Source organism: Berghia stephanieae, chromosome 1 (assembly GCF_034508935.2).
Source record: "Berghia stephanieae isolate SIO BIC M18660-M18661 chromosome 1, UCSD_Bste_1.3, whole genome shotgun sequence".
Classification (NCBI taxonomy): domain Eukaryota; kingdom Metazoa; phylum Mollusca; class Gastropoda; order Nudibranchia; family Aeolidiidae; genus Berghia; species Berghia stephanieae.
Genome location: NC_088360.1, coordinates 86,154,756 through 86,169,712, shown reverse-complemented (window position 1 = coordinate 86,169,712; position 14,957 = coordinate 86,154,756). Strand labels below are relative to the sequence as shown.

General features: G+C 37.3%; 1 protein-coding gene across 2 annotated transcripts in view; it reads right to left on the bottom strand.

Moving 5' to 3' along the window:
- Positions 1-14,957, bottom strand: part of LOC144960060 (trafficking protein particle complex subunit 13-like) — a 154,805-nt gene that overhangs the window by 32,969 nt on the left and 106,879 nt on the right. For both annotated transcript variants that reach the window (XM_078893010.1, XM_078893017.1), the window contains exon 3: positions 2,334-2,502. In XM_078893010.1, coding sequence (XP_078749136.1) covers positions 2,334-2,502 — 169 coding nt within the window. The remainder of the gene's footprint in view (positions 1-2,333; positions 2,503-14,957) is intronic.

Genomic DNA, 14,957 nt, shown 5'->3' with positions numbered 1-14,957 from the left:
TTACTGTACTAACCTAACTAGTAGATAAAATAGGGAGAGGAGGGAGAGGGGGGAGAGGGAGTGAGCGGGAGAGACGGAGAGAGAGAGGAAGAGAGAGAGACAGAGAGAGAGAGATAATTTTACTCATTACTGTACTGACCTAACACCTTACAGAATTGAGTACTCCCGATGCTATGTTTTTACAAAAAGCACTTTTGTTTATTATAGCCAATCTCTAATTTTGAACGTTGTCTTATTATTCTCGTGGGTTGCGAAATATATTCATTCGGTGACTCCTCCAAGTCAAATGACGAAGTTTGGAATTCTTGTAGGGCAATTCTTTTAGATTTCTTTAATTCTAATCGCCTAATTTTGTTGGCATTAAATTTTACACGACAATACGTATGCCACTTAGCATCATTTTGTTTTAAGCTTTCAATAATCTCATTTCTTTCTCATGAATTAAAAACATAGATACATCCAACATGTTTTCATCACAAACCAAAGAATTGAATTGTGTTAAATCTTCAAAAAGAGTTTCATAGCCTTGCCCTTAGTCATACCTCCTCGACTTAGAGGGACATTATAAACGGTAAATAACGTAAAGTAAATAACTTGCCACAATACATCATCATGGTGGTTAATGATGATGATAATGATGATAATTATAGCAATGAAAGTGGTATGCTTACTCTTTACTGTCATCAAGTTTGACCGAAATAGGTTTTAACTCACGTAAAATGATTATAGCAGTATTTTTGGAAAGAAAAGAAAACAGGAGGAGGGGAGAAGGAGCACTGTCCTTTGTCAACACCGGTTATCGGCATTTATTGAGCTGTGTTCTGCTAGTCTGTTTTGTCTACCCCTCTGCTCATCTTCCCGTCTGCCCGTCCGTTTTAGAGCAATTGATTACACTTATTAAATCAGATGCAGAAAAAATCTCATATTATAGAATATTGCTCGCTAGACGTCCTTTAAAACAAGTGAAATTGAATAGTATTTACGATTAAATAATTTGTATGGTTCTTGAATCGAAAGTAAAGGGAAAGGAAAACATCCGCTTCGACGCTTAAAATAGTCACCAATAGGAATCCAAAGGATGACGTAAAACAACCTTTGGTCGGCTTGCCTCGAATGTTTACACAATAAAAATGAAAGAAATTATTGTCGTCCATTTCAAAATTTTCTAACCTTAAAAACCTTGTATCTCAACTAATACTGATCTCTCAGAGTGGTTCTATATAATAAATTATAGGGTTTTTCATATTTTACAACATATATAATGTTCATGCTTTCAACCCTGTTTGCACAATTCAAGGGTTTTTTGGACCTAATTCCCCCTACTAGGGGGGGGGCAGAGAGAGAAAGAGAGAGAGAAAGAAAGAAAGAAAGAAAGAGAGAGAGAGAGATAGAGAGAGAGAGAGAGTTTTAAACATTCTCATCCGTATAGTAGGACTGACCATCCGCATGTTTTCAACACACCTATTTTTGCTATATCTCTATTTTCATTAAATTTTTCAATTTATTAAAAGCATCATTAGAAGGGCATTTCTTTTTGTGAGATTCAAGGTACAAAAGACGCCTAAGAGACAAATTGTGAAAGGTGGCCTTGTGAGGAAATAATCAAGCATTGTGAAGAACATTGAGGGTAATGAATCCTTTATTTCATGCATTCATTATTCATTTACGTATTATTTCAGACATCCCCTTTGAACTACTTTTCAATGGTTTAATAACAAGTAAATGAAATGTGAATGAGCCATGACCATTGAAAATCATTTTAATTTAGAAATGCATGGAGTTGTAAAATTTCTTGTGCAAAATTGTCTAAACACGACTATGAACTGTAAATTTGCGTTCACATAAGGCTAGCAAAGGGTTGCGCGGGTAGTGTGTTGGAAATGGGGGGGGGGGGGGGGGGGGGGGTAGAATGGTGAAATTGCGCCACCAATTTGTATCTATTATCTATTCTTTCATTGACAAGTAGGGGGCACGTAAATGTGTTGCTTGCTTATTTTTTTCCTCCTCCATCTCCTATTTCTTATGATACTCATCCTTCTATCTTATCGCCTTGTCATTCATTCGTAATTCTTCATACAAATATACAAAAATGATAAGAGGGTGTACGGTACCAGAGAAACATCAAAGAGAATAAAATATTAAAGAGAAAATACAAATCATCCGAAAAGTTCCTGGGCATCAATAAATATTCGAGACATAACATTTCAGACTGATTGTACTACTGCATATTTAAAAGTGCATTAACGTCTTCTTGAATATCTCCCTTTTCCCTCGGGCACTGGTTTCATGACTTGTATCTTGCACAACTATGTTATAACATGTAATGAACTCACCCAAAGTTTTGTGGTAAAGTGAGCAAGTTGCCGACCGGAAATCCACCAAGTCCGGGGGTACGGGACATCTCTTGATCATTCAGCCTGGCTAGAAGGTCCCCACAAATGTCACGTGACTCGCTCACCACCGGTTGGAATGTCATCAGGGTCGGCTTGGTCAGGCGCATCACTGTAGACAGATTGCAAAATATAATGTTTATAGTATTACACAAGCAGTGAATGAGTGTCATGCAATTGTAGATCGAAAAATATATTATTGCATCACATAAGAAGTGTATGGGTAACTTGTAATTGTATTCTCTTTTAGTCATTAGAAGCCAGTCGTTTGAATTTTGCCAAAGTTAGAGTTGACTGATTGTTTTCATTAGGTGTTTGTATTTTTCGAAACAGACACCTCACCATAGTTTTTGATGATTTCCATATCAAAATGAATGTATGCACAGTGATATAATTATCAATCCTTGCAAATGGGTTTCATAAAGAATAATAGTGCTGTTATAAATTTGTCTATTCGAAAAAATAATAATTTGTGGTTAAGCTAAAAATACGCAATTAAAAATACTTGGCTCAGATTTGTATCGAAGCGATAAATTGGGCAATATTGCTCAAATAATTCCAATACGTTGTTTTCACTATTTGGGCAATGTGAAAATTTCTACCAACGGGAGAGGGGGCTTTGTTCAGTTTTTCGAATAAGTCATCACTGTTACTCATAAAATAGGATCAATTGTTATATACAGCCCAAATAGGCCTGGGCCTAATTAGTTGTGTTGCCAAATCATTTCGGGCTATCTGGGCTGCATTATTCAGAGATTTTTGGCTAGGAGCTTTTATATAACGTAATAATACGACACGGAAGACTAACTACACTTTTCAAGTTTAAATAATATTGCGAATGAACTGCAATGTCGTTTTTTAAAAAAAAGTTATCAACTACTAAAATAATTGAAGAAGTTACTGATATCAAAGTAACCACTTTTATACACTTTAATGAAAAAGTCGCAAGGGTTTTCATCGTTCAGAGATCCGTCTTGGTAATCGGGTCGTGATGCCCGATTTTCAAAGCATGTTAACGCTGGGGTACTCGTGGTAAAAATATGAATAATAATAACTGATTACGTCATAATTACAAGAAAAAAGTCATATCTCATACACATAAAATACATACGCGCATGTGCCCCCTCCCCCCCCCCCCCCCCTCTCTCTCTCTCTCTCTCTCTCTCTCTCACCCTCTCTCTCAAAATCTACTTAAACACACACACACACACACACACACACACACACACACATACACACAAGACCTCGTGCTGGATCGGGGAAAAAGCAAATGGTCTCATTCCAAAACATGAACGCAAAAAGAAACTAAGAATGGAAATGATATAGAAGGGTATGCGAAACCGCAAAGATGGACAATTGAGATAGGACCCAAACTTAGGCTTAAGTTTCCGCTCCCTTGGGAGATAAAGGGAAGAAGGGATGGGGAGGGGTGATCTCCAACGAAAGCTATAGTTTCAAGAATTAGAAGGGAAAAAAGAGTTGAGGACACCATTTTCGTTAACACGATCTAAAACATGAATTATCGAGATCGGTGTCGCGGCTTGAATGTGATCTTAAAATAATATTTTAAAGAAATGGTATCGTTGCTTTAGTTTAGAAGATGGTTTGTTTTGCTTGAACACTATAGGCAACTGTGTTTTAATCGTGTCAGAGCATTCATTATTGTCGCCGTCGTCATCGCCATTAACACCACCACCACCACCATCATCATCATCATCATCATCATCATCATCATCATCATCATCATCATCATCAAAACATTTCTTAGAGTATCCACTGACGTTGGTGGCATATCCGAGTGGCTTATAAGTCATGGATTCGATTTCTATTACCCACTGGAAACGCTTGGTTGATGTTATGCCACAATGGGAAACTTGAAACGTATATTCTACGTATCATTATGCACTTCCCGTGAAATGGATTACCATAGAGAAGTTTCAAAGGGATGGCTTGTTATGAACACTGAATATAATCAATACGAATTAATTATACAGGACAATTTAACATATGAACCGACACAGAACTGGTTAACCCATGGAGCAGTAAAAATGGCCTATATATAGGTATTACTCTACCCTTTGTAGAAGGTGCTTAAAAACGAAACATAAGATATTTTTTTTATATTATGGAATGTGGTTTAAATTTTATTTTTAAAGCAACAACAACAACAACAACAACAAAGAAAGAAAAAAAACAAAAGCATTAATTTGTTTTGAGATTTAACCAGAGCTTACACCACATTGAGTTTTAGGAACGCCCAGGAAATATCCAACACGCCTATGTTGCCATCTAGAACTATCCACGCTAACCAAATTAGCAAAATGAAAGGTTGTTTTTTTGTTTTGTTTTGTTGTTGTTGCTGTTTTATTTTTTTATTTTTTTGTTGTTGTTTTTTTTTTTGTTTTGTTTTTTTTTTTTTTGGGGGGGGGGGGGGTGTTTGGTTTTTTAAAGGCTTAACAATGATTCAATAGGCGCTCGAACCCGGGCCGCCAAAAATTATTTGCAATGCCTTGTATTGTAGGTGAGTTCGCTTTCTCTCTCCCCCCCCCCCCCCCCACCACACATACACACCCTCCTCCTCCTCCTCCTTTCCCTTCCCCAAATCCCTTTCGTATGTTGCTGCAAACAATAAAGCATGTTATGACTTGCTTTACAAAGTCTATGGTTCTCCACATGGTTAATCCAACACTAAAATCTGCACCAGATCTGGTATCGATCGATCTTGGGGAACAATCCATCACGACAGGAAGAACCAATTGGGGTTGGTGGAGCGAGAAATGTAGGTATAAAAATTGGTTATGGTATTTATACATAACAAATTTATAAGCGTTGAGTAGGTTGCACAGCCGTATGCAATTTTTAATGCTTCTTATTGGCTGGGTATAAATGCAATGGGCCTGGCATCAGTTGCTATCACACTGTATATTTCATTGTTATCTTTTGTCTTGCGGTTAGAACAAGTCTGACCAAGGTTCATGATACTTATACCAATTATATTACAATTATATTACGTAAGACACTAATGCTGACAATAATCATCCATTATATTTCAGGGAAATATGAAAAGGTTGTTTGAAACAGTGCCCTATTTATTGCAGAGAGAAAATTACAAGAAAAAAAGCATCCAAAGAAACCAGTTGCCCTGACTACACTTTCTCATTTTTTCTTACACCAGTGCCTGCTCCCTAATTTGATTTTTATATTTTATATATTACTTATCAAAAAATACAAATACTTTGGCCCCAACATACAAATTCTAGAATCGCAAATGTAACAATGAAATAAACAGATGTTGTTTCGTATTATATGGATTTGAAAAATGATTGGCAAAGTACTTTTCTGATCTCAAGTCCAACCCGACCTCTTAGAACAAAGAGTACAAGGTTGCCCGAATGTGCTCAAGTTGATTTATAAGAGATATCCAGCCAATAACAACACAACATGTGTAAGACAGCGGGCTCGAATCCGGGACCTGCAGATCACAAGCCGAGTGTCCTACCATTTGATCACACAGCCCCACGATGGTGGTACCTGAATTACTAGCTCTACCAAAATGAGCCGTCGGGACACCCTTGACCCGGTATTTTCGGTCACTAATAATTATCATCCCTTGGCACGCACTCTAAATAGGAAGCGATGGACTGTTCCGAGCAGAGCTGTTGGAGAGTTAAATATTAATAAAGACTGTAAGCGTTTTGGTCACGTCATGAGAAGAGCTGGATGGTTTTGTGAAGCCAGGCAGGTGTCAGTTAATAATTGATCCAGGAAAATGTTCATTGAACGTCATGACGCGAGGTATTGAAGTCATGCCTATTCAAATAACAATAGAGGACCGGGTCGAACCGAGCAAAAAAAAAAAAAAAAGAAAAGGAAAAAAAGCGTAACAGGAGCGAACAGTCAATTATTGATGAGGTCTAGGGATTTGTAAACAGTGAGAGTAACAACATCAACTGTAACAATAACTTGAAAAGAACAACAATGTAAACAAAAATACCCCCCCCCCCCCACTCCACTAAAAAAAAGGCTCGCGGTGTGAAGAGATTCTGATCTTCAAACATAAAATAAATGGATATATTCGCCCACAGAAATTTGGGTTACCAAATAAGTACTCGTCGGGTATAACAAAAGGCTCATAGATATTGCCTATTCTATAGATACGGAGAATCTAGCAGAACCCGGCAAAAAAAAAGAGTAAACTAGAAGGATTGGCAATATTTCATGAAGTCTGGGGATTTGTGTAACAACAACAATAACTGAAAATCAAGGATAACAAAAATAACCCCCGAAAAAACGCGCGATTTGAACAGATTGTGATCTTCGAACATAAAAAGAAGAAGTAAAACAAAAGACTCGCGGATATTGCCTATTCCAAAGTATGGAGAACGAAGCAGGACCGCGCAAACAAATGGAATAGGAGTCCCAAACCGTCAATTATTCATGAAGTCTCCTGTGTTTGTAAACAGCAGCAGCCAATGAAAACAACATTGTAAATATCTATACAGAATAACAATAAATTAAAACAAACGGCTAAGTATTTTAAGATACCGAGCATAAAAAGACAGTAAAACAAACGGGTGTCATATCGAGGAGAATCTAACAGATGGCCGAGCAGATACACAGTGCAACAGCACCAGCCGCATTCGATGATAGTAATGTTAGCCCTTGGTTGTTTTTATCCATTCCGAGAACAATTTTGGAAGTGTTCGAAATAAACTAAAAGCATTATAGACGTTACATCCGGTGGTCTGCATCTAGAGGAATTGCACTTCTATGAGTATTTGCATCCTATTTGAGTGAAGTGGCCGAAGTTCCACGGGTAGTATGTCGCAAGAACCAAAAGAAGGTGAGGTTGGACTCATTCATATGAATTGATAAAATTTCAAAAACACACACACACACACACAGACACACACACACACACACACACACACACACACACACACAAAACAACAAACAAAAAACAGCCAAACAAATAGGCATGAGAATGAGCTCAATACACGAATGTGAAATTACGACAAGCGAAAAATACAAGCATTAAAATTGTCAAGAAGGTTATGCAATAAACTCAGGGGCAGGGGGTAGGGAGATTTGATAGACACCCATGGAAAATGGAGAGAAAGAGAGAGAGAGAGAGAGAGAGAGAGAGAGAGAGAGAGAGATAGAGAGAGAGATAGATAGATAGATAGATAGATAGATAGATAGAGAGAGAGAGAGAGAGAGAGAGAGAGAGAGAGAGAGAGAGAGAGAGAGAGAGTTTTCTAAATTTATGTGAATACAAGATGACTTGTACCAATGCCGAAGATCGATCAATTAATAAATGATGTTATTAGATTCTTAGATTTAGCCAATTCTCGTCGCTATTCGTCATCATCGATGTCCTGCTTTCCTCTCTCACAACTTGTTCATATCCAAATGTTTCGCATCCCTTAACACTTATTTGAAAGCAACCCGAGTTTCTTTGTATTGCTTCTTATTGGACACCCGGTGAAGCAGAAACCATCAGCGATATCAATTTTGGTAATGGCGTTTTAATCTAAAATCTGACCCAACTAATTGGTCTATATCAGTTCCCTTCTTTACCTCAGGCATCGACCACATGGCGAAATATGTTTACGGTGGCCTATATTTTGAGAATGATTTTGATCTAGAATCAAATAAGATGACATCACTCACACATACTTTTCACGAGTAACTCGAAGAGAAAAAACGATTGTTAATAATCACCGTTGATTCAATTGTTTTCAATGCTTCCATCGTATCCAACGTGTTCTATTTATCTGCAAGTCTGATAACCCAAAATGTTATGGGCTCATTGTTGTAGTGGAAATTCTCTCAAACCAACGAAAAATATTCTCCATTACAACAATGTTAAATCAAGCCCATATATTGCGCTCGGTTATCAGGTTTGCTAATAGTATATGGACGTAGATTGTCTCCCATTCAATGCTGATCGTATCGTCATCCATTGTTCATATTTTATCGTTTCTCTCTTGCTCTTTAATAATGGTGAACCACACAACGCGATGCAATACCTTTTAATTAATGTTTATTGAAATATTGTTCGTCTCAGTTTTTATTATTAATTTTCTTTCTTTTTTGAAACAACGAATCCCAATGGTCGGATGTTCCATAAAAAGCGAGTAAAAGTTTATAATCTTGGTAAACATACTGGCATGTTTACCCGATACGAGGTAATTGGACAATGACCAAAAAAAAGGGCACGTGTTGAATGAGCAAGAAAACAGAAATGCTCAATATAAATCGGTCGCTTTGTCGACATAAACACCGGTAACTGTTTAATTGGGTTAACAGTGACGTAGCAATGTGGTCTCTTGGCGCCTGATAAAAAATGTCGCAGGCTCGATTACCCCTGAGGTGAGAATGGGACAATTTATTATCATAACCGTCGAGTTTCATGATTTTCGTTCTAAGAGTATATACTGAAATATGATTGTGTTTTAGAACCGCGTTCCTGAATAGTGACCAGCTCACCGTAACCCATACAAATTTAAATTACACCCGGCGATCCAAACACAAAGCTGGATAGACGTGGGGCGCGGGGGGGGGGGGGGCGGCGAGATAAAAAAAAAAGTAAATTGGATTCGAACCACTCCCCCGTTTGCACGGCAGTCAGATTGTAGGAAGAATAATGTGACCAATGAAGATCTTTGCTAGGGTCCCTTTATTTTGTTTTTAGGCGCAAAAATAGATAAGGTAAATCAGATTCTCTTGTTGGACACAATACGATTCGATTATAATATATAATATATTAAAATAAGAAAGATTTACTCAAATACTTGAGCTTTTTAATATACCGCAATGTCAACTAAACATGCTCAAAGCACTTTAGAAAGGGTCCCAACAAGACACGTAACCTGTAGAACAAGACATGACACCTGTTAAGCGATAATACATTGTTTTTCTGACAGAGACAACGCTGTTAACGGAACTCATTTTACACCTGAGTACGGTGAGAGAATGTGAGTAAAGAGTATCCGAGGCCGCATCTATGTGCCGAGCGAGGCTCGACCCATGACTTTCCGATCCGAAAGCGACTGTCATAACACTAGACCACATAGCCGCACAACTAAACTACAATAAGCCGCCAATGAGTTACATTTTTCACATAACTTTCACGAAACGAATCAAAGGCCTCCTCTTATTTCATTTAATGGCTTACTTGACCCTTTACATGCGAAGTTCAGTTTACTCTAACCTGGCATGCCATCTTATCGTTTCACAATGAAAGCAGTAACAGCGATGAAACTGATTTCAACGATAGCCGATCGTATAGAATTATTCACCGATCAGGTCATCGTGGAACCGTCATTGGAAACCGGAAATTCTTCTTCATTAGATGCTCCGCGCACGTCTATGTCATGTGCCAAGGTGCGCGTGGTACAGGTGGCAGAGTTGAAATTATGTAGGTAAACAATTTCCTCAGAAAAACTAACAGCGGGCAGCGGGATAGTGCAGGTGCGATCGATAGAGATACGATACCGTGTATCCGAAATGGATTGTTTTACTCATTAGAGTAAATCGTCGTTTCGTTACCGATAGTGAAATGGGGAACTCTCGGTTACCCTTGGAAATGAAAAGTAGTTAGCACAGAGGATGCAGAAAAGTGTTTATTGGCAATAGGGTAAAATGGTCTATGTAGAACAGTCGGTCCTATACGTTTATCCGCATCTAGTGCCATCGTTGAGCGGTTCGTAAATATAATGCAGTGGTTAAATTTTTTGAGGCGATAAAGCGGCCATTAACCTTTTATCCGATCAAACAGAATGTTTCGGTCCTGAAATGATGAGGATGGGGGCACGGAATCTAATTCTAATACGACACCAGTAGAAATACCATTTAAAACCCAATGGTCCTTGGTAACTCGCTGTTTTCGATGAAAGTGAAATCTAGTGTTTGTGTGGATGCGTCATGGGTCATTCCAGTGAAGTATATATGTTGTTAGAATTAAATTTATACTACATGCAAACATTTGGGCCATTCAACGTTGTGTAATTACATTTCAATATTTCACATCAATTTCTGAATAGCTAATTCGATATCATATATTCATTTATCGTCATTCTACTCTTAATTGTAGTTTATCAAGAGGGAACCCATTATCTTTCAAATTGGAATGCCATCTTTTACTATCATATAATTGGCAAACAATAGGGGATTTGTTATGTGTCACGTAAATTACATCAGGAAATGCACACGAGTCACAAAACTGAATCTCTCTTAATTAATATTGGTTACAATGTCAACTATGGGTTTAACTTGGAAAGAAATCGCATTTCACTTGTTTTATAATACTTAGTATTTATCTGCCGGTACAAAAAAAAAAGCTTCCATTTTTATAACGCTTTATACAGCGTCACATTAAGTGTATTATCAATCAAAAACAATTATTCATATTATTTTTTTATTTGTATCGAATAATTTTATATCAAGTTCAGAGATAGTGAATCAATATCAAACAAACAACAACAAAAAAAGAAAAGAAAGGGCAAAAAAACGTATTTAACTCTCGTTGAAATCAGTATTCAAAAAATTGTTAGATTGTTATCCAAATTTGACTTCCTGTATAGAATGACCCATTTTCAACTTTTTTTTTTTTGTCGAGATAAGGTACCATCAAAGATGTAACTAGAGCATTTACATAACGCAATATCTACTAAACGTGCTCAAAGCGATTTAACAATATGTTGCATTTATTCCCAAACGCCAGGCGCTGTTCTAAGCCATAGAAGAAAACGTCAATACTTTTTTCATCTTACACCATAAAAAAGTCCAAGGCACAAGATAAAGCAAACGCATTGTGTCTTAATAATTCAAGTAAGCCAGGGATACGGTAACATATACTCGTTAAAAACCACGAGACTTTATTTTCTAAAGGTCGTACGTTTCTTTCAATAAGTCAGATCGCATACAATCGGATAATTATTTCAAGAAAAATAATATATTAGGTTAATGGACGTAAAACCTTTGAACATAAACTGGAAATGACCGATTTCAATTATTTCCCAAGCTCCAAATGACATCAATCGTCACGAGTTACGACAAACTCAATATTATACTAACAACAAAAATACCATAAGCTAAACTCTTTCTTTTGGTTGCTACCACCATGATCACCAGCAATAACATCATATCTATCATCGTCAACCTTTTTATCGGTAATCTTTATCTTGTTTTTATCATCGTGGAGATCGATGATCCGTGTTTATTGAATTAGACAAATAAATAAATAAATAAATAAATAAATAAATAAATAAATAAATAAATAAATATTTTCACCATACGTCTAGACGCCACTTGATTGAAAGGGAAACGTTTTCAAAAGATAAATAAATATCGAGTGAAGGAACAAACAACTTTTAAAAATAAATAACAAACAGACAGGGATAGATAAATACACAGTGAATATATCAAAATAATAAATAAGTAAAGTAATAAATAAAACAAAAAAGCGCCTTTTCCCATTTTTGACTCAAACCATCTTAGCCAATGTCCTCTATAGATTGCTCTGATCTTAGCCCGTTCAAGAAGTCACAGGGAAATCAAAGGACTAATTTACATATATAACAGTATGTACCCATTGCGTAGCAATAACCATACGAAATAGACGCAATCCAGATCATTAGGCAGACCGTACCATAGATAACTAGTAGTCTGTGGACCGTACCCCACAGTCCTTACAGATCTCATTGAAACATGCTCGGTGCAATCCTTCCATTAGAGAAGAGGGCACGCCGAGTTTATTTAAGCCGTCTTTATTTGCCCATAAGCCCCAATTTCCGGCGTTACGAAAAGCTGGAATCTCGGAGAAAATGAAGAGAGCATTTAAGGGGAAATGAAGGAGAATTAAAAGGAAACGCAGCCGGAGTAAGTGGTGTACGCTGTGAGGATGGGACAAACATGGCAAGAAGATCGATGTCTACGGTGCATTAATAGTAACAGTAGTTGTAAGGAAAAGCTAACTGAAGTCAGTGGTGTTTAGTGACGACGGTTGAATGGGAACAATTTATACACATCCCAGCTTGTTTTCAGTCGGAAATCAAGACTTCAAAATGGATGGGTCCAGAGAACAGACGGCTCTGTTCAGAGAATAATAATGATTCGACTGTATCTATAGGGTCTAGATTGAGCTCAAATTCTGTTGAAATAATATACAAACATAGTTTTGTTTGTTTTTTGGCAAATCGTGGATGACTTCTGGAAAATTATATGTAAAGTCGTTAGTACATGAATCTATTTGTAAGCTGTTTCCGATATATCTTTTATGATATAGATAATATGGGTTCGTTATATATTATCAACATTAATCGGGTTACTCTAGTTTTCCTTTTATTTTTATTATCTTTTATAAGTGCTCCGACGCTGTCCATAAGCCTGGACAAACGACATTAGAAACGATCATGTCGGAAAGTACAATTGAAATATTATAACCTCAGAATGCAAATCTACTCATGTCTCAGTAGTCCTTTTAAAACAACAATTCATCCTAATTTGTTGTGGTAAACAGAAATTGAAAAATTCTTTGAAACAAATGGTGGTCCCTTGCAAAGCACTATCCACCAGGTCAAAAAGAATGGACAGAATCAAGCCAGAAAGAATCTTGATTCCACGTAAAGCAAAGAAAGCGGTCGGATATTAAGTTCATCATTAAACAAAATAAAACAAACAAACAAAAACAACAAAACAGCAACAACAACAAAAACAAAACAATAAAAATACTATACAGTGCTATGTTTTATTGTTTCTATTTTTTCTCTCTTGTCAATGTATATAACATACATGTCTAAAAAGAATGATATTCGCTCGGTTTTTATTAGCAATCTGAAAATATCTTGGTCAGTAATCTGGACTTTCTTGCAATCGTTGACAGCAATTTTCATTGTTCAGCAGGTTATTCATTGTGAGTGTTTGTCATGATGGAGAATGGAACTGAGCTCAACGTAGTATTATTGCAGAAGTCAATGGACTTGACCGGTAGTTACATATTCTCACAACTAACGGACTGTAAAATGTGTATTATCTTTATTCGTTTCCATTGCTTATCGCTGCTCATGTACATTAGAGTTTTGGCCATTACAGGAAATAAAATAAAGTCTTTAGCAGTGCCACAACCTCGCACCAAAGGTACCTGGCGGGGTATATAACATGATTTTCAATTTTGCACGTCCGTTGGATAGTTCCTTGTAATATACTTACCGATTATCCCAGTCTATATGGTTGATGAAAAGTAATTTAAAAAAACAAAAACAAAAGCAGAATAATTTAAACCATATTTCTATGGTAAAATATGCGATAGAAAAAATCGGGGAAGATAATTACAAAATTAATTTCATTAATAGTTTATCCCCATGCAATTGTACACTTTATAACAGGTGTTCCAATTGGCTGCCATCACGCGCAATGCATTTCTGCATTCTGACAAGGACATTGTGAGACGCATTCTCATATTGTTGCAGTGTGGTAGCTTTCAGTTGCAGTGAGGAAGATTTCACAACCATTTCAACTCGATTTCTTAGAATATGAAGTCTTTGGCATTTTTCATCTTTGAAATATCCCCTGTGAAAAAAATCAGATCGTGGAAAATTTCCAAAACGTTGGAAAATTGATGCTCTCAGAAAGTGACAATGGTGGAGGGAATGGGCGTGGGGGGGGGGGGGACTTGCTGCTCAGATAACTGCGCCATTCAACAATGTCCATAAACAGAGCTTGTGTCGCTTCATGTACCAGGCGAAATAACAATGAAGTAATATTGAACAGGATAGAAAAGAATTTGAAAAAGGCGACCCAAATAATGGGAGGTAAAACACCCTATTATTGAATAAAAGTTGTCTAAGTGTATCAATTCCCGTAAACACCGGTACCAATAAAGCACGGTCATTTCCACTCCAGAAGACAAAAATGTTGGCAGTCCCAAGTCAACAGAGGCACCACTCCGTCCAGTCAATGATCGATCCCAGACCGGGCGTCTTAAATTCAATAAACAAGACTATTCAACGAAGTCAACAGTCCTAAACTAACACTGGATGACACTATTTCTCTCTTCATCACCCCGTATTTTGTTGTTCTTTTCTTAGAGCGAATCCCCCTCTCTCTCTCTCTCTCTCTCTCTCTCTCTCTCTCTCTCTCTCTCTCTCTCTCTCTCTCTCTCTCTGTTGTTCTCTATCTATCTGTCCCTATTCTCTCCCTTGTTCTTAATCAATCTGTCCCTATTTATCTATTCTCCCCTCTCTCCATATATCTTCTATCTATCTCTCCCTCTCTCTTTCTCTTCCCCCCCCCCCCCCCACCCACCCCTTTTTCCTTTCTCCTTCTCTGTCTCCCTGTAACATACACATACCCATAAACAACTCCATCCTGTACTAAACTATAACATCTGTTGTTCCATTCCGTCCCTTTACCCCCCCCCCCTCCTCCCCCTCCTCCTTTTCTTTCTTTTAAAGGATTTATAGGTCTTCGTCCTCACGCACTGTAAGCTTGGGAATTGTCTTGAGTCTGTCACTTTAACTTTTCCATTTGACAAATCCTCCTAAATTTACCCAACACCCTTAT